The sequence below is a fragment of the Neovison vison genome, chromosome 4, assembly GCF_020171115.1.
Source record: "Neovison vison isolate M4711 chromosome 4, ASM_NN_V1, whole genome shotgun sequence".
Taxonomy (NCBI): Eukaryota; Metazoa; Chordata; class Mammalia; order Carnivora; family Mustelidae; genus Neogale; species Neogale vison.
The window spans coordinates 81,448,166-81,469,416 of NC_058094.1; the positions used below are offsets into that span (position 1 = coordinate 81,448,166).

A 21,251-nucleotide genomic window follows, 5' to 3' on the forward strand; every position below is an offset into this window, starting at 1 on the left:
ATGTTGACAGGATACTACCCTATTTTTTTTTAATTTTTTTTTAAGATTTTATTTATTTATTTGACAGAGAGAGAGAGAGATCACAAGTAGGCAGAGAGGCAGGCAGAGAGAGGGGGAGGCAGGCTCCCTGCTGAGCAGAGAGCCGGAAGCGGGACTCTATCCCAGGACTCTTGAGATCATGACCTGAGCGGAAGGCAGAGCTTAACCCACTGAGCCACCCAGGTGCCCCACTACCCCATTTTCTAAAAGCTGACGAGAAAGGGAGGAACAGCCACAGTACTTGGATCACCAACAGCTATGATCCCCAGTCATTTAAAACTCAGAAAAATAGTATACCGTGTTGGTCATTGAATAGTTCATTTTTATTTTATCCTATTTCTTAAATGTCAGTAGATTTGTAGCATTTTTGCTTCTTTGTTAATATTGAAATTAATCATAGTAAAAATTTATAAATTTGTGGGACGCCTGGGTGGCGCAGTTGGTTAAACGACTGCCTCCGGCTCAGGGCGTGATCCTGGAGTCCCGGGATCGAGTCCCACATCAGGCTCCCAGCTCCATGGGGAGTCTGCTTCTCCCTCTGACCTTCTCCTCGCTCATGCTCTCTCTCACTGTCTCCCTCTCTCAAATAAATAAAATAAAATCTTAAAAAAAAAAAAAATTTATAAATTTGTACTTTATATTTTTTGGGTTTTGTTTTGTTTCGGTTTTTTGTACAGACACAGAAGCCTCGAAAGTTTGACTGTGAACTTCCAGATATTTCATTAAAAGATTTACAGTTTCTTCAATCATTTTGTCCTTCAGAAGTTCAGCCACTCCTCAGGTAAATATCATTAGCATTTTTAACTTTAGTACACTTGATCTTAGCCAAAAGGCTGAGAAAGATTATTTTTAACTTTAGTTATCATTTTAAAATACTTTAATTATTTTGGAGCTGTGGAAAGTAGCACTGATAGTCTCAGGAGATGCCATAATATAGAAATATTTTATGATAGACTGATATGCTGCTTTAAAAAGTTTCTAGGGAATATGCAAATGATCAGAAAATGAAGATAAAGGAAATTAGTGCCTTACATGTAATTAATTTTCTTCTAGTAATTATTCTCACTTTGTGTATAGCGTGGGAGATGTCTGATTCATCACTTCAGTGATTATGTCTTAGGTCTCTTAAGCTATTTTTCTGGTGTTGATTAAAAGGGGATGATGGTACTGTTTTTTTGGTTTTTTTTTTTTTTTTACATAGATGGAAATATTTGGTTGTAGGCATCCATCTTTTCATTGTGGAATCACAAATCTAATTATATTGCTTTCTGTTCCAGGGTCCCCTTACTTTGTGACTTTGAACCTCTACACCAGCATGTACTTGCTCTACATAATTTGGTAAAAGCAGCACAAAGTTTGGATGAAATGTCACAGACCATTACAGATCTATTGAGTGAACAAAAGGCAAATTAAGTTCTTTCAAATGATTTGTTTCATTAGCGTAAAATATTTGTTGCTACAGCTCTGTAAGCCTATCCCCTCTCTTTTCCAGGCATCCATGAGTCAGACGTCCCCACAGTCGGCTTCGTCACCAAGGATAGAAAGTGCAACAGGAATTGCAACTACTACCTCACCAAGAACTCCTCCTCCACTCACTGTTCAGGATCCCTTATGTCCTGCAGTATGTCCCTTAGAAGAATTATCTCCAGATAGCATTGATGCACATACATTTGATTTTGAAACTATCCCCCATCCAAACATAGAACAGACTATTCACCAAGTTTCATTAGATTTGGATTCATTAGCAGAAAGCCCTGAATCAGATTTTATGTCTGCTGTAAATGAGTTTGTAATAGAAGAAAATTTGTCATCTCCTAATCCTATAAGTGATCCACAGAGTCCAGAAATGATGGTGGAATCACTTTATTCATCTGTTATCAATGCGATAGACAGTAGAAGGATGCAGGATACAAATGTATGTGGTAAAGAGGATATAGGAGATCACGCTTCTCTAAATGTCCAGTTGGAAAAGTGTCGAGTTGTTGCCCAAGACTCACACTTCAGTATACAGACCATCAAGGAAGACCTTTGCCACTTCAGAACATTTGTACAGAAAGAACAGTGTGACTTCTCAAATTCTTTAAAATGTACAGCACTAGAAATAAGAAACATTATTGAAAAAGTAAAATATTCTCTGGAAATAACACTAAATGAAAAACATCAAAGAGAGCTGCAGTCTTTAAAAAGTGAATATGAAGGCAAACTTGATGCACTTATGAAAGAAAGTGAAGAAAATGAAAACAAAATTAAAAAGCTTAAAGGAGACTTGGTATGCCTTGAGGAGGTTTTACAAAATAAAGATAATGAATTTGCTTTGGTTAAACATGAAAAAGAAGCTGTTATCTGCTTGCAAAATGAAAAGGATCAGAAGTTGTTAGAGATGGAAAATATAATGCACACTCAAAATTGTGAAATTAATGAACTGAAACAGTCACGAGAGATAGTGTTAGAAGAATTAAAGAAGCTCCATGTTGAAAATAATGAGAAGATGCAGTTGTTGCGGACAGAACTTCAGTGTTTAGAGCAAAGTCATCTAAAGGAGTTAGAGGATGCTCTGCGTGTCAGGCACACTCAGGAGTTTGAGAAAGTTATGGCAGACCATAAAGTGTCTTTGGAGAAACTAAAAAAGGAAAATCAGCAACAAATTGATCAGATACAAGAGTCTCATGCCACAGTTATCCAGGAGAAAGAACAACAGCTACAGGAATTAAAACTGAAGGTTTCAGATTTGTCTGACATGAGATGTAAGTTAGAGGTTGAACTTGCATTGAAGGAAGCAGAAACTGATGAAATAAAAATTTTGCTGGAAGAATGCAGAGCCCAGCAGAAGGAGACCTTAAAATCTCTCCTTGAACAAGAGACAGAAAATTTGAGAACAGAGATAAGTAAACTAAACCAAAGGATTCAGGATAATAATGAAAACTATCAGGTGGGCTTGGCAGAGCTAAGAACTTTAATGACAATTGAAAAAGATCAGTGCATTTCAGAGTTAATTAGTAGACATGAAGAAGAATCTGATACGCTTAAAGCTGAATTAAACAAAGTAACGTCATTGAATCACCAAGCATTTGAAATAGAAAAAAACCTGAAAGGAGAAATAGCTGAACTGCAGAGTAAATTGGACGCAGAATTGAGTGCTCTTGAAAAACAAAAAGATGAAAAACTCACCCAACAGGAAGAGAAGTATGAAGCCATTATTCAGAAACTTGAGAAAGACAAAGAGAATCTTGTCATGAACCAGGAACAAAACAGAGAACAGTTAATTCAGAAGCTTAATTGTGAAAAAGAAGAAGCTATTCACACTGCCCTAAAAGAGTTTAAATTGGAGAGAGATACTGTTGAGAAAGAGTTACTAGAAAAAGTTAAACATCTTGAGAATCAAATAGCAAAGAGGTAAGAATTGCTTTAAAATTTAAAATTAAAATATTGGTGATTCAAATTTTAATTATTTATATAATCACAGTACTTTGATTTACTTCCTTATCGTAGGTCAATATAGTAATTGAGATATTTTTATAAACTACAATCTTTTACTTTATATTCATTGTTTCTTGTAAACATTTAAAAAATAATAGACTGCATAAGCTCATTAGTGGCTTTTAAAAATGGCTGAGAATCTTGGATTTTCAGAGAAATTATTTTTTGAAAATTTCATATGTTTTGGGCTTCTTTCTTTTTAATTCATTAATTTTCCTTTTTTGGTTTGATGTTTTAACCTAATTTCTTCTTTTGAAAATTACTCTTTACCATTCCTTTTAAATAGCATATGTGTGAAAGATAATAGTTTCATCTCAGTAGTGCTCACTTATTGAAGAGTAAATTCCAAATTGACTAAGTGTTTCTTCACTGTTATTCCCTTGATATTACAATTTCAGTCATTTCCTCTGTGGTTCAAAAGATAATGTCTTTAAATTCCAGGTTTTATACAGTGATGGTTTTTTGTTTTTTGTTTTTGGGGTGTTTTTTTTTGCATTTTTAATATTGTGACTGATATTACTACCTTTTGATCAGTATTTCTGCTCTTTAAACTTCATTGATGGGCTTCATGGCCTAATGACTAACTTCTAGACCATTATCAATTAGTTCTGTCATTAATTCTTCTCAGTGAATATATTTGTAGGTTTGAATACCTTATATAATTTAACCTATTTCTTGCCTTATCACTTTTATAATATCTTGTGACATACTCTGCTGTGTACTTTTCATATACTGGCATTCAGTTAAACCTCCCACTCTTGTTTTGAAAACAGGAACTCTTCATGTATTCTGGGCAGATTGGAGGGTTTAATACAGTAATTAGGGCCTGTACAAATATTTAGAGAGCTGGGGGAGCTAAGATCAAGGGAATGACTGCTGAAAATCAGGAAAGCTCTGGGTGAAATATCAGGAAAATAGATGCGGAAGTACCCATCAAAGCTGAGAGTTATTCATGGCTCACTGGAAAATTGCTGTAGCAACTAAGAATCTCTTCAGAGCCCCAGTAATGTGGCTCAGTCTGCAACACAAAAGGGTAGTTCTCAGTTACTTGACAGGAAGCTCCTCTGAAATTTCATCAGGGTGCACCAAGCTTTCGTTCTCTCCAATCTTGTGCATATTCTTTTTACTGGCAAACTTGCAGTTAGAAGGGGATTCTGGGAAATACACATTTCTGCAGTACAGTACAGATGAGACTCTAAAAGAGGGATGAGAGTGATGGATGGATGATGACAGTCCAGTACTGTATATACCCCATTGCCAACCCAAGGGTCCTTCTTTTTTCATTTACCCATATTGAACTTCCAAATAAAGACACTTAAAATGTCATGTTTCTTTTGGACATGATTCAGCTTATGTCTTTCATATCTCCTCAGTCTCACCTCTTCCAAAGGAGTTATTCTTCCAAATAACTTATGTCATTGCAGCCATCCTAGAACTCTGTTCATTTTTCTTTCTGTACAGACACAGTCTCTGTTTGATATTCTGTAGGTTAAATATTGAAATACAGGTTTAGTTACAATTGTCACAATACTTACTGTACCATATTGAGATACCAAGAGAAGGTATAAGGATAAAAAAAGAAATTCATCCTTATGTATAGACCTAATCGTGGTAGTCTTTATTTCTATAACTAGTCTCATAACCCTAGTAGGTATTTACATCTTTCTTCTATTTTATTACCTTAGACATTACCTCAGCTGACTTTACTTGACCAGAAGAGACTGCCAATAATGATTCCTCCTGTAATACAGTTGCTATAGTTTCTCATTTGACTGTTTATCAGTGGACATGGAAGTGCCAGGAGATACCCTAGAAAAGCTGACTTCCAGGCATATTCCTCTGCCTTACTGTTTAGGAACAACTGTTTCTCATTGATAATTAAGTTAAATATCAATATATAACTGCAGCTTCCTTCTTTTTGTGTTGATTCAGTGCTGTGATGAGCCGTATGTATCCCTGTGGTAGCTTAAGCTTCCAGGTGAGTGGGACCCTGGTGGTATCTCCTGGTAAAGGAATTCTTCTTGGAGAAACCGAACTGGCACAATCCAAAGTTGTAGGGATGAGAAGCAAAATTTTTGGTGTTGGCTTATTGGAATAATAGTTATTACAATTTTTTTTCTTGTATTATTATTGTATTATTTAAATTCTAGTTAGTTTAACATATGTGTTATTCCAGTTTTTATCGTTGGTTCTCCAACCTATATATTCTAACTGTGGGAGAATTAGTTTTACATAGTAATAATCTGATTCAGGGTATGTTCTGCATTCTCTGCTCTAGCCATTCAAAATGACAGGGTACCTGAGTGGCTCTTTCGGTTAAGGTCTAATTCTTGATCTCAGCTCAGGTCTTGATCTCAGGATCATGAGTTCAAGCCCTGCATTGGGCTCTACAGTGGGTAGGGAACCCATCTGGTACTGTAATGAGTTTTTAATGTTTTGATCCACAGTTTTATCAAACTGGCTGTTTAATGATTGGCATTTGTGGTAAGATAAGTGATTTCCATGGGCATATAGCTATAGCTGCATATGTTTCACTGTACAATGAAATTCCATGTTTAGAAGCAATTCTAGTAGAATATCATAGCAGTGAATAAGCCTTTTTGTATGTTCAGGAATGGTAATTTTTGCAGAAATACTGTGGGCATGGAAAGTAATTCTATATGGAGAATAATAGACTGTTAATTGTGAAGATAGATTACCGTTCTCTTTGATAGAAGCAGTCCCGTGTAATCTGCATGCCACCAGGTAGCTGGCTGGTCTCCCAGAGGAGCACTACAATATCAGGGGGCTCACTGCTAGTTACTAAATACATAGAAGTCCATATTGCTGAGCCTATATGTAACCTCACTTCCTGCCTGTACAGACAGTTGTTCGTCAGCCTTTTGAATAGGACTGATTGATACTCTAGAATGTTCAGGTTTCCCATCTGATTATTAAGAGGTTCCTCACAGTCAGACATAATATATTCAGAGAACTTACATATCCTGTACATTTCAAGAGGCTGGTCCTTATTTCTTTTCCAGAAATCTTCCCACCAGATTTCAATCTAGTTTCTTTAAAGTCTCTCACTGTCCATCCAAAGGCTGGCCAGTCTCCATGAATCACTGTAAATCTTTGCCTCTGACCATTTGTCCTCTTTAGTAACTTTAGGTACACTGCTTAACATATTGCCAGTGAGAAGATTCCCCTTCACTACTATTCTTTAGAACCATTTCTCAGTGGGACTCTAATACCTCAACTGTACCTTTGAATAGTGTCAGTATATTTTACAGAATCATGATAAAACCAAGCCTGCCAGTTTTTGTTTTTTTTTTTTTCACTCAGTCAATGTCAGAATTGTGGTGGAGAGAAAGGAGGCAGTGTAGCAGGAGAAGGCCCCTTGGGAACCTGAAACCTCTTGATCTGTTTGTGCCATACTTGTGCCATATTTTGTTGGATCTCATGTATGCCACATCTAACTTGTGATGGTATATTGCCGTGTATACCCAACTTTATGGTTTCATGGCCTAGACAGCATTACCTTATGATGAGTAGCTCAGGACACAGTACCTTGGGAGACCATGGTCAGTCTTTCAGTCTCTGCGGACCCAGAGGCAAGCTACTTTACAAAGGAAAAATAGTTATGGGGGCGCCTGGGTGACTCAGTGGGTTAAGCCTCTGCCTTTTGGCTCAGGTCATGATCTCAGGGTTCTGGGATCAAGACCCACATCAGGTTCTCTGCTCGGCAGGTAGCTTGCTTCCCCCTCTCTCTCTGCCTGCCTCTCTGCCTACTTGTGATCTATCTGTCGAATAAATAAAAACTTAAAAAAAAAAAAAGAAAAATTAAGTTATGCACTTCAAAATTCTAAGGGTCTCAACTGTGATTCTCCTATATGACTTGTCAAAAGTTCTATACGTCATTAATTTCCACTACAGACACTTCAAACATCTTCTGGGAGATGTGGGTCAAAGGGCAAAGCAACTTGCATGCTGCCCTGGACCTTACACAGAAGAGGGAATTATTTCATTAATGAGTCAGAGCAGCACACCCAGTTGTACTGTACATTTTGCCTCCAAAATTCAGAGATGATCACCTACAATGTAGTTAGTCCCTTTACCTTAGAGGGGACATCTCATATGATTGGACCACTGAATACTTAGAAATTTCACTGTACTGACAAGCTCCTGAATTTTCATGGTCATTATTGCTCATCCTCTGGCACTCCTTTGTCGTCACCTGGTAGCTGAGGTAGTTGCTACTTCCTATTTACTTGGCCTAAGGAGCATAAATGCCGTAAATGTATTGGATTAATATGATACTTTTTCCCCGCCTCCTCTCAGATTAGTATTGATATTTTGAGGAATAGCATGAAGACCAGTATCCCTGCCAACTAGATTTTTCTTAATTTGTATTTATTTTTTTAATTTCTTTTCAGTGTTCCAGAATTCATTGTTTATGCACCACACCCAGTGCTCCATGCAATACGTGCCTTCCGTAACACCCCCAACCAGGCTCACCCAACCTCCTCCCCCCTCCAAAACCCTCAGATTATTTTTCAGAGTCCACAGTCTCTCATGGTTTGTCTACCTCTCCAATTTCCCCCAACTCCCTTCTCCTCTCCAGCTCTCCATGTCCTCTGTGTTATTCCTTATGCTCCACAAATAAGCGAAACCATAATTGACTCTCTCTGCTTGACTTATTTCACTCAGTATAATCTCTTCCAGTTCGGTCCATGTTGATACAAAAGTTGGATATTCATCCTTTCTGATGGAGGCATATATACTCCATAGCATATATGAACCACATCTTTATCCATTCGTCCATTGAAGGGCATCTTGGTTCTTTCCACAGTTTGGAGACTGGCCATTGCTGCTATGAACATTGGGGTACAGATGGTCCTTCTTTTCACTACCTCTATCTTTGGGGTAAATACGCAGCAATGCAATTGCAGGGTCAAAGGGAAGCTCTATTTTTACTTTCTTAAGGAATCTCCACACTGTTTTCCAAAGTAGCTACACTAACTTGCATTGCCACCAACAGTGTACAAGGGTTCCCTTTTCTCCACATCCTCTCCAACACATTTCATTTACGGTCTTGTTAATTTTGGCCATTCTAACTGGTATAAGGTAGTTTTGATTTGAATCTCCCTGATGGCCAGTGATGATGAACATTTTTTCATGTGTCTGTTAGCCATTTGTATGTCCTCATTGGAGAAGTATCTGTTCATGTCTTCTGCCCATTTTTTGACATGATTATCTGTTTTGTGTGCATTGAATACTAGATTTTAACAGAGAACTAGAGAACTGGTATAATCCAGAGATAAGACATTGGAAGTGTGTTGCTGTTGTTGTAGGTAAAATCTAACTGCTGCTTATGGTCTATACTAGAGGTTGCAAACTGCCCTGTGGGAATCCAGCTCATCACTTTTTTTTGTAAATACAGCTCTATTGGAATATACATAGATGCCCGTTCCTTTACATATTTATTACCTGTGGTTGCTTTTGGAAGAGTTGAGTAGGTATGACAGATGATCTCATTAAAATGTTTACTTTATCCCTTTAGAAAAAGTTTGTCAGCCTCTAGTATGTATTATGAAGAGGGAAGAAATCACTAAGTCACTAGCTCCATGTCAGGCAGTAATGGCCTTGTTGATTTACTCCAGCAGAGGGGTCATATGTGAAATAAGTTTTCCTGGAGTCACTACCTGATTAAATTTATGAGGATACATTGCTTATTATTGTATATTTTCTATAGGACACATAGTTAAGTTGAATAAGAAACAAAATTGCCCTTACATTCTGTGAAGTGAGAGACTGTTTTAGAGATTTTACTTGGCTTTTTTATCATAATAGTTCTTAGTTCCATGAGTAAGGGAACCAACAAGGAGTCTCCAACAATAACTTTTATGTATATCCCACTGGATTCTGGATGTAAAGATGTATTTTATCACTTGTCCATGATAAAGGACCCACTGGACCCAAACCCCATTTATCACTTGGCTATCAGTAATCTCCTGATGGACCACAGTGGTATCAGAACCCCCTCAGAGCCAGTATTCATTGTCCCCAAAACATTGGTTAACTACTTTACCACAATACACACTAAGCCTGAGATGTGGACACAGGTCCCTATGCTAAAGACTATGGAGACAGCATTATAAAACTTTGGAATTGTAGTTGATGACTGACTCAGATGTTGGGGTTAGGTGAGGGGTGATGAAGACTTTCTTAAAAAAATTTTTTAAAAGTTTTAATAATCCTTTGTCATCCCTCTTTTATGGCCCTGTGGATAGCCAGTGCCAAAGATTTTTCCGGGTCAGACCTGATTGCTGCTCTGGCTCTGCTGCTTGTAATAGTACTGTGTCATATCTCTGGTTAAGTGCCACTAATGGGCCTCTACCACTCCAGAATACTGTATTCTCATTATAAATTTATTGAATTTCAGTGATTTTTCTCTCCCTCTGCTATCCCTGTCCTGCAGAATACTACAGAGAAGTTTTTTTTTTTTTTTTTAAATCAACATATAATGTATTATTTGTTTCAGGGGCACAGGTCTGTAATTGATCAGTCTTACACAGTACACTGCACCCACCACAACACATACCCTCCCTGATGTCCATCACCCAGCTACCCCATCCTCCCCACCCCTCTACATTCCAGCAACCCTCGTTTGTTTCTTGAGATGAAGAATCTGTTAGGCTTTGTCTCCCTCTCGCCAACTTCTGTCATTTTGTATTTCCCTCTTACTTACATGTAATTGGAAAAAGAGGAATATTTGAATAACTTTCAGATACTTGTGGACATTTCCTTGATACTAAGTCAAAGTCCAATAAACGATTATTTCTTTTTTAATTAAGTTTTTAATTTTTTTATTAACATATAATATCTTATTAGTCCCAGGGGTACAGGTCTGTGAATTGCCAGGTTTACACATTTCACAGCACTCAACATAGCACATACCTTCCCCAGTGTCCGTAACCCCACCACCCTCTTCCTACCCCTCTCCCCACGGCACCTCTCAGTTTGTTGTGTGAGTTTAAGAGTCTCTTATGCTTTGTCTGCCTCCCAATCCCATCTTGTTTCATTTATTCTTTTCCTACTCCCTAAATCCCCTACATTGCATCTCCACTTCTTCATATCAGTGAGATCATATGATAGTTGTCTTTCTCCACTTGCCTTATTTCACTAAGCATAGTGCCCTCTAGTTCCATCCACGTTGTCGCAAATGGCAAGATTTCATTTCTTTTGATGGCTGCATAGTGTTCCATTGTATATATATATACCACTTCTTCCTTATCAATTCATCTGTTGATGGACATCTAGGTTCTTTCCATAGTTTGGCTATTGTGGACATTGCTGCTATAAACATTCAGGTGCACGTGCCCCTTCGGATCACTACATTTCTATCTTTAGGGTACATACCCAGTAGTGCAATTGCTGTGTCATAGGGTAGCTCTCTTTTCAACTTTTTGAGGAACCCCCATGCTGTTTTCCAGAGTGGTTGTACCAGCTCGCATTCCCACCAACAGTGTAGGAGGGTTCCCCTTTCTCCACATCCTCACCAGCATCTGTCATTTCCTGACTTGTTAATTTTAGCCATTCTGACCGGTGTGAGGTGGTATCTCATTGTGTTTTGATTTGTATTTCCCTGATGCCAAGTGATGCGGAACACGTTTTCTTGTGTCTATTGGCCTTCTGGATGTCTTCTTTGCGGAAATGTCTGTTCATGTCCTCTGCCCATTTCTTGATTGGATTATTTGTTCTTTAGGTGTTGAGTTTGAGAAGTTCTTTCTAGATTTTGGATACTAGCCCTTTACCTGATATGTTGTTTGCAAATATCTTCTCCCATTCTGTCAATTGTCCTTTGGTTTTGTTAACTGTTTATTTTGCAGCGCAAAAGCTTTTGATCTTGACGAAGTTCCAATAGTTCATTTTTGTCCTTGATTCCCTTGACTTTGGTGATGTTCCTAGGAAGAAGTTGCTGCGGCTGAGGTCGAAGAGGTTGCTGCCTGTGTTCTCCTCAGGGATTTTGATGGATTCTTTTTTCACATTGAGGTCCATCCATTTTGAGTCTGTTTTCGTGTGTGGTGTAAGAAGATGGTCCAGTTTCATTTTTCTGTATGTGACTGTCCAATTTTCCCAGCACCATTTGTTGAAGAGACTGTCTTTTTTCCATTAGACATTCTTTCCTGCTTTATCAAAGATGAGTTGACCATAGTGTTGAGGGTCTATTTCTGGGCTCTCTGTTCTGTTCCATTGATCTATGTGTCTGTTTTTCTGCCAGCCATACTGTCTTGATGATGACAGCTTTGTAATAGAGCTTGAAGTCTGGAATTGTGATGCCACCAACTTTGACTTTCTTTTTCAATATTCCTCTGGCTATTCAAGGTCTTTTTTGGTTCCATATAAATTTTAGGATTATTTGTTCCATTTCTTTGGAAAAAATGGATGGGATTTTGATAGGGATTGCATTAAATGTGTAGATTGCTTTAGGTAGCATAGACATTTTCACAATATTTGTTCTTCAAATCCACGAGCATAGATCATTTTTCCATTTTTTTGTCTTCCCCAACTTCTTTCATAAGTACTTTATAGTTTTCTGAGTACAGAGTTTTTGTCTCTTTGGTTAGGTTTATTCCTAGGTGTCTCATGGTTTTGGGTGCAATTGTAAATGGGATCGACTCCTTAATTTCTCTTTCTTCTGTCTTGTTGTTGGTATAAAGAAATGCAATTGATTTCTGTGCACTGATTTTATATCCTGAGACTTTACTGAATTCCTATACAAGTTCTAGCATATTTGGAGTGGAGTCTTTTGGGTTTTCCACGTATAGTATAATATCATCTGCAAAGAATGAGAGTTTGACTTCTTCTTTGCCGATTTGGGTGCCTTTAATTTCTTTTTGTTGTCTGATTGCTGAGGCTAGGACTTCTAATACTATGTTGAATAGCAGTGGTGATAATGGACATCCCTGCTGTGTTCCTGACCTTAGCAGAAAAGCTCTCAGTTTTTCTCCATTGGGAATGATATTTGCGGTGGGTTTTTCATAGATGGCTTTGATAATATTGAGGTATGTACCCTCTATCCCTACACTTTGAAGAGTTTTGATCAGGAAAGGATGCTGTGCTTTCTCAAATGCTTTTTCAGCATCTATTGGGAGTATCATATGGTTCCTATTCTTACTTTTATTAATGTATTGTATAACATTGAATGATTTGTGGATGTCGAACCAACCTTGTAGCCCAGGAATAAATCCCAATTGGTCGTGGTGAATAACCCTTTTAATGTACTGTTGGACCCTATTGGCTAGTATTTTGGTGAGAATTTTCACATCTGTGTTCATCAAGGATATTGGCCTGTAATTCTCTTTTTTGATGGAATCTTTGTCTGGTTTTGGGATCAAGGTAATGCTGGCCTCATAAAAGGAGTTTGGAAGTTTTCCTTCCATTTCTATGTTTTGGAACAGTTTCAGGAGAATAGGAATTAATTCTTTAAATGTTTGATAGAATTCCCCTGGGAAGCCATCTGGCCCTGGGCTCTTGTTTGTTGGGAGATTTTTGATGACTGTTTTAATCTCCTTACTGGTTATGGTCTGTTCAGGTTTTCTGTTTCTTCCTTGTTCAGTTGTGGTAGTTTATTTGTCTCTAGGAAGGCATCCGTTTCTTCCAGATTGTCAAATTTGCTGGTGCTTAGTTGCTCATAATATGTTCTTAATAATTGTTTGTATTTTTTTGGTGTTGGTTGTGATCTCTCCTCTTTCATTCATGATTTTGTTTATTTGGGTCCTTTCTCTTTTCTTTTTGATAAGTCTGGCCTGGGGTTTATCAATCTTACTAATTCTTCAAAAAACCAGCTTCTAGTTTCGTTGATTTGTTCTGTTTTCTTTTTGTTGTTGGTTTTTTGGTTTTTGTTTTGTTTTGTTTCTATTTCATTGATTTCTGCTCTGATCTTTATGATTTCTCTTCTCCTGCTGGGTTTAGGCTTTCTTTGTTGTTCTTTCTCCAGCTCCTTTAGGTGTAGGGTTAGGTTGTGTATTTGAGACCTTTATTATTATTTGAGAAAGGCTTTTATTTTCCTCTCAGGACTGCCTTTGCTCTGTCCCACAGATTTTGAACCATTGTGTTTTCATTATCACTTGTTTCCATGAATTTTTTTTAATTCTTCCTGAATTTCCTGGTTGACCCATTCATTCTTTAGAAGGATGCTCTTTAGTCTCCATGTATTTGGGTTCTTTCCAAATTTCCTCCTGTGATTGAGTTCTAGCATCAGAGCATTGTGGTCTGAAAATATGCAGGGAATGATCCCAATATTTTGGTACCAGTTGAGACCTGATTTGTGACCCAGGATGTGATCTATTCTGGAGAATGTCTCATGTGTACTAGAGAAGAATGTATATTTTGTTGCTTTGGGATGGAATGTTCTGAATATATCTGTAATGTCCATCTGGTCCAGTATGTCATTTAAGGCCTTTATCTCCTTGTTGATCTTTTGCTTGGATGATCTGTCCATTTTAGTGAGGGGAGTATTAAAGTCCCCTACTATTACTGTATTATTGTCAATGTGTTTCTTTGATTTTGTTATTAACTGGTTTATATAGTTGGCTGTTCCCATGTTAGGGGCATAGACATTTTAAAATTGTTAGATCTTTTTGTTGGACACACCCTTTGAGTATGATATAGTTTCCTTCCTCATCTCTTATTATAGTCTTTGGCTAAAATCTAATTGATCTGATATAAGGATTGCCACTCTGGCTTTCTTTCAATGTCCATTAGCATGGTAAATTGTTTTCCACCCCCTCACTTTAACTCTGGAGGTGTCTCTGGGTCTAATATGAGTTTCTTGTAGACAGCATATTGATGGTGTTTTTTTTTTTTTAATCCGTTCTGATACCCTTTGTCTTTTGATTGGGACATTTAGCCCATTTACATTAGGGTAACTATTGAGAGATAAGAATTTAATGTCATTGTATTGCCTATAAGGTGACTATTACTGTATATTGTCTCTGTTCCTTTCTGATATACTACTTTTAGGCTCTCTCTTTGCTTAGAGGACCCCTTTCAATATTTCTTCTAGAGCTGGTTTGGTGTTTACAAATTCTTTTAGTTTTTATTTGTCCCAGAAGCTTTTTATCTCTCCTTCTATTTTCAATGATAGCCTAGCTAGATATAGTATTCTTGGCTGCATGTCTTTCTCATTTAGTGCTCTGAATATATCATGCCAGTTCTTTCTGGCCTGCCAGGTCTCTCTGGATAAGTCCGTTGCCAATCTAATATTTTCACCATTGTATGTTATAGACTTCTTGTCCCGGGTTGCTCTCAGTATTTTCTCTTTGTTGCTAAGAGTTGTAAATTTTACTATTAGATGACGGGGTGTGGACCTGTTCTTATGGATTTTGAGGGGAGTTCTCTGCACCTCCTGGATTTTGATGCTTGTTCCCTTTGCCGTATTAGGGAAATTCTCTCCAGTAATTCTCTCCAATATACCTTCTGCTCCCCTCTCTCTTTCTTCTGGAATCCCAATTATTCTAACATTGTTTCGTCTTATGGTGTCACTATCTCTCAAATTCTCCCCTCGTGGTCCAGTAATTCTTTGTCTCTCTTTTGCTCAGTTTCTTTATTCTCTGCCATTTAGTCTTCTATATCACTAATTCTTTCTTCTGCCTCATTTATCCTAGCAGTAAGACCTCCATTTTTTACTGCACCTCATTGATAGCTTTTTTGATTTCAACTTGGTTAGATTTTAGTTCTTTTATTTCTCCCGAAAGGGCTTTTATTTCTCCAGACAGGGTCTCTCTAGTATCTTCCACGCCTTTTTTGAGCTCAGCTAGCACCGTCGGAATCATCATTCTGAACTCTAGATCTGACATATTACCAATGTCTGTATTGATTAGGTCCCTAGCCTTCGGTACTGCCTCTTGTTCTTTTTTTTGTGGTGAGTTTTTCTACCTTGTCATTTTATCCAGGTAAGAATATATGAAGGAGCGAATTAAATACTAAAAGGTTGGCAAAGACCTCAGGAAAATGTGCTTTAACCAAATCAGAAGAGACCCCAAATTATGGGGGGGGGGAAATAGGGGGTAAAAAGAAGTTCAGAAAAAAAAATTTTTTAAAAAAGGAAAAAATATAAAAAAGAAAATATTTATATTAGACTGGTGAATTGAACAGGGTCACCCACTTAATTTTGAGAGTATTTGGTCTCTTAGAAGAAACTACCTCCCAAAATTTTAAAGAGTGAAAAACATATAAAGGTAAACGTAGTGCAGGGATGGAATATGACTTATAAAGATGAAAATGTTTTTTTAAATAATTTCTAAAAAAGGAGTTGAAAAGTTGGTTGGGAGAATAAAGAAAAAGGAAGTGGAGAGAATTTGCTCAGGCTGGAGACTAGAATAAAGACTTGTGCTAGATTTACGGTATATTTTGATCTGTTAGAAGAAGTTGTATCCCACATTTTTTTAGAAGAAAAAACCCTATGTGTATTCAAAAAATAAAGTTAGAAACAATGAAGGATAAAATATGACTATAATAATGAAGATTCATAAAACATTTTTAATGAAAGTATTGTTAAGATAGACTAGTTTACAAAATATTAAAAGAGTAACGAGTAAAAGTTAAAATTTAAAACAATTTTAGCATAAGAAAAAGTAAAATTTTAAAAAATTAATTAAGTTTGCAAAACTTAAGAATCATGGGGAGAAAGCTATGAATTCCATGCTTTGCTTTCTCCTCCTCTGGAATTCCGCTGTTCTTCTTGGTAAGTGAACTTGGTCTTGGCTGGATTTCTTGCTGATCTTCTGGGGGAGGGGCCTGTTGTAGTGATTCTCAAGTGTCTTTGCCAGAGGACAGGAATGAAAATGGCGGCCTTCCAAAATTAGCAAGACAGGAAACAACATGTGTTGGAGAGGATGTGGAGAGAGGGGAACCCTCTTATACTCTTGGTGGGAATGCAAGTTGAGCTGTGGAAAGAACCAAGATGCCCTTCAACGGACGAATGGATAAGGAAGTTATGGTCCATGTACACTATGGAGTATTATGCCTCCATCAGAAAGGACGAATACCCAACTTTTGTAGCAACATGGACGGGACTGGAAGAGATTATGCTGAGTGAAATAAGTCAAGCAAAGAGAGTCAATTATCATATGGTTTCACTTATTTGTGGAGCATAACAAATAGCAAGGAGGACAAGGGAAGATGGAGAGGAGAAGGGAGTTGAGGGAAATTGGAAGGGGAGGTGAACCATGAGAGACTATGGACTCTGAAAAACAATCTGAGGGTTTTGAAGTGGTGGGGGGTGGGAGGTTGGGGGAACCAGGTGGTGGGTATTAGAGCACGGATTGCATGGAGCACTGGGTGTGGTGCAAAAACAATGAATACTGTTATGCTGAAAAGGAATTAAAAAAAAAAAACAAACAAAAATGGCGGCCTTCCAGTCTGGCACAGAAGAGTCGAGAGTTCAGGGCCCCAGTCCTCCGTGCACCCTTGGAATAAAGCACTCAATCACTCGTCTCCCTGGCCACCAGCTGCACTCCGAGCTTACCCAGCCTGTGATCAAGTGTCTCTGTCTCTGGCAAACAGCTCCGCCTGGAATCTCCAAGCCCCGCAGATCCCTGCGCTCTTCTGGGGGGGTGGTCTCCCTGGATCTTGTGGGGTCCCTGCTCACCCAGCAGTGGCCTGTGTCACGGATCACAATTTAAGGTAACCTTGAGTTGAGAGCTCATTCCTCAGCTCCGTCTCTGTAGCCAGCTTCCCTGCTCTAATACCTGCGAGCTCTGCAAAACTCAGACACCCCCGATCCTTCTGTGACCCCGCGGGACCTGAGACCATGCTGTCCCCAAGTGGGCTTCACCCCAGCTTAGCCTCTGGAGTGATGTCCCTCTGTGGAGCAGACTTTTTCAGTTCTGATTTTGTGCTCTGTTTTTCCGACACTTGCCAGGAGCCGGCCCCTCCCCCTGCAGTCTATCTTCCCGTTGCTTTGGATTCACTTCTTTGCTGGTCCCACCTTTCAGAAAGTGGTCGATTTTCTGTTTCTAGAATTGCTGCTCTTCTTCTCTTCGATCTCCTGTTGGATTTGTAGGTGTTCAGAATGGTTTGATAAGCTAGCTGATCTCCTTCTCCCTGTTGTCATCTCAGCCTGTTAATTCCCCACTACCTTGACTCCTCCCTCTCAATAAACAATAAGTTCTTAAACATAAGTTTCAGGAAGAAATATGAAACTGTCAGAATGGATTTTTTCACGCTGTTTATGCTAATATCTATTGAATTCTGTCTTGCACTTTGGCTATTTTACTCATACATAATTTTGTAGCACAATGAATTGTCCATTTGAAAAATACAGGCTCACTGAGTTATGTAGATCTTGTAAATACTGTCATATTTTATTGAAAGAAAAATCAGATGTGTTACTATATCTACCAATTTTATGAGAAAGATCTTAAGTCCTGCAAAACTCTCAAGCCCATAGTGGCAGGTACAAATTTTCTAAATTTTTTTTTGTTTTTTTAGTTTTATTTTTAAATAATTTTTATGCCTTGAGGGGTTCGAACTCATGGCCTTGAGATCAAGATTCATGTTCTACCAACTTAGCTAGCCAGGCACCTCAGGGTTTCTAAATTTTAATTTATTTTTAAATAATGACATCTTAACCATTGGTAATAAATTCTGTCATTTGTTCATTGACATTAATAAGCTCACATTAGTCATTCCTAAGAATATGTTGAAAAATCTAAATAACCGAAGATTGTCATTTTTATTTTTTTAAAGATTTTATTTATTTATTTGACAGACATCATAAGTAGGCAGAGAGGCAGGCAGAGAGAGAGGAGGAAGCAGGCTCCCTGCTGAGCAGAGAGCCCAATGCAGAGCTCAATAGGGGGCTTGATCCCAGAATCATGAGATCATGATCTGAGCCTTAGAGGCTTTAACCCACTGAACCACCCAGGTGCCGCAGATTGTCGTTTTTCAAATAGAAATAGTAGAGCATGAAAAAGTAGCTAATTCAGCACACACCAAAGCAATTATACTTTTCCGTGAGATAGACATATTTCTGTAAGTGGCTTTATATGTACTCATTTCATCACGCTGAGTACTAAAAAGGTGCATAGTCAGTAGTCAGGATTCAGTAATAATAATTCTTACTATATCATGGATATTCCAAAATAAATCTGCCTTTTTCTTATCCACTTTGGGTGCTTTGGTGTAAAGAAACAATGACTAAAAGTACGGTTTGGCACTGCTGTCTTTATATTTAGGTGTCAGCGATTTTATCATATGTGCAAATGTCAACAAGATATAAGAGACAAATATCATCTAAGTATTGTTTTGATCTTACTGATCCCTTGATACTATTTCTAGTCACCCCTAAGGTCTATGGATCACACCTTGAGAATCATTGATAAAGAGATTTGTTGGCAAACTTTGTGTAAAGGACCAGTCGTAAATATTTTAGGCTTTGCAGGTGATAACGGTTTCTATCCATCCTACTCAACTAGCAAGAGAGAAGTGAGTTAATATAAATGAATGGGTGTGGCTACTTCGCAGTAAAACTTCGACTACACAACAAATAAAAGCTGGATCTGCCCTGCAGGCCATTGTTTGCCTATGATCTAGAATATCTCGTCTTTGCATCTTATTTTCTTTAATGTGGGCCATCACATCCAGGTTTCAGGCAATAAATCTAGCAGTCTGTTAACATTGAATCTGGAGTCTCTGATTATTGTATCCCTACAGATAATTTTGGCCCAGGTTACCACTATGTTTGCCTTTCCTTTTCTAACTCCTATTGGTTCTATCCCCATACGTATTTCCTATATTTCTATCAAAATAAATGAAAAATTTTCCAGTTGCAATTCCTCCTTGGTTAGATTTTCAGCTCCCCTGGGATCTGGGATTTGAAAGTAGAGATGGGTCTGGAAGTAATTAAATAGTAGGGGAACCAGTTGAGAAGGATCAGCTTGTTGAGATGGGAACCTCAGGCAAACTGGCACTAATCTTTTCAAATGAGGCAGTAAAAGCTGCTGCTGCTGGCAAGGAAGGCTTGGTGGGATTGGTAGGGACAGCTGTGGCATTTCTAAAACCTTGCCACCTTAATCACCTGATCCACACAGGTATAGGTATCAGCTCTTCTGCCATGGAATGCCCTAATTTCCCAGAGTTCTATTTTGCAACTGACAGGTCATTACTGCCTTCAGATCAAAAAAGATTAGAGAATCAGTTCCAGATTCCTGTCTTTATGCTTTTTTCCCCAAGGATCATATTTGTATCTGTCAGAATTGAATTTAGAAAACAGAATCTCTTTTAAATATTCCAGGATTAAAGGGTTTAATATTAGAATTAGGTCTTCCCAAACTCATAGAAGTTCTGAGGGAGGGACGTGGTAAAGGAGTTGCTGCCAAAGACTTGAAAATCTGTAGGTTCAAAGCCATCTGAAGCACCAGAAGTGGGTAGCTAGTCAGAAACTTGCTACAGTTTCTTGGAGATGTCCACCAGTTGTCTACTGTAACACCAGTGCAGGTAGTTCACTTGGAAACCCCTCATAAACTGAACAGCCCACATAGCTGGTCATAGCCACTTCTACAGAATGACAAACTCTCTCTTTTCCTTAGCATTCCAGATCTTGTGTATCTTTTGTATCTTTCATTGGCAAACTTGAACTCCGAGCTTCCTGGGAAAGGGGTTCTAGTTGACATAGTTTCTAGGCTTCTCTGTCATGCAGGAGAAACACTTGAAAAAGAATGTGGAAATCTTTGAGCAGAAATGATGCTGGGATGATGATATGATCCAGCACACCTCCCTGCTTTCCACCACTTGGTTGGTTGCGAATATACCAGAAGCAGTATGGAGAGACCAACTGTGTGGGAGAAGCATCAGCAAGATATAAATAAAAGTATTAATTGTATCTGTAATGTTAAAGAACTCCCAGTTAGGAAGTTAGGAAATCAGTTAGGAAAAGGCAAGGTATTCATTAGAAAAATGGACAGAGTATATGAATAACCAGATCAATGAAAAAATACAAATAGCCAATATGTGAATAGTTTTTAGTCTACCTGGGATTAAGGAAATGTAAAATTAAAGTAAGATACATTTTTTCCCATATAACTAGGGAAAAATTAAATTAGTAGTATAGATTATTTTTAATAGGGGAAGGGGCTTTCTCATACACCTGCGTACAATGAAATGCGTGCAGAGAATGTGTGTGTGTCTGTGGTTACAAATCTGCCTACTTTACTGTTTATAGCTGTACCTCCAGGGAGTAGTTGATACAGATTTGGGTGAGTATAGGAAGAGCATTTCAGTTTTACAGACTTAATCTTAAAAACGTTTAAAACCCACAGTAAATAATAATTGTTTACTAGGCCCGAATCTAATATAATGATAGGAAATAGTTCAGGCATCATGACAGTCTAGTTTGTATTCAATGCAAATTTTCTAGAAATGTTGGTTATAAAAGAATCTTTTGACTAGCTAGCATACACCAATTTATTAATGGTGGGGTAACCTATCAACCAGAAATGATTTATTTCAGGTTCTATGTAAGAGTGTGAAAACTTCAACTGATAACAAGTGTATCTGCTTCCTTCAGTTCTAATTTCAAGGCCGTTTTGGGATATTAATATAAGACAGGATTATGTAAGTTTAGATTGCGGGTACCCAGCACACACGTATCTCCTTACTCCCCAAAGAAAGTGTGACTGTGGTGCTACAAAAAATAAAACTAACTTTAGCTATTATTATTCCATTGCTGGGGTTAATCCCCCCTGATG

The 21,251-nt window shown here is 38.0% G+C and overlaps 1 protein-coding gene across 3 annotated transcripts in view; it reads left to right on the plus strand.

Moving 5' to 3' along the window:
- RB1CC1 (RB1 inducible coiled-coil 1) overlaps positions 1–21,251 on the plus strand; it is a 95,562-nt gene that overhangs the window by 49,401 nt on the left and 24,910 nt on the right. For all 3 annotated transcript variants that reach the window (XM_044245605.1, XM_044245606.1, XM_044245607.1), the window contains exons 13-15: positions 717–820; positions 1,317–1,443; positions 1,532–3,432. In XM_044245605.1, the coding sequence (XP_044101540.1) occupies positions 717–820; positions 1,317–1,443; positions 1,532–3,432 (2,132 nt within the window). The remainder of the gene's footprint in view (positions 1–716; positions 821–1,316; positions 1,444–1,531; positions 3,433–21,251) is intronic.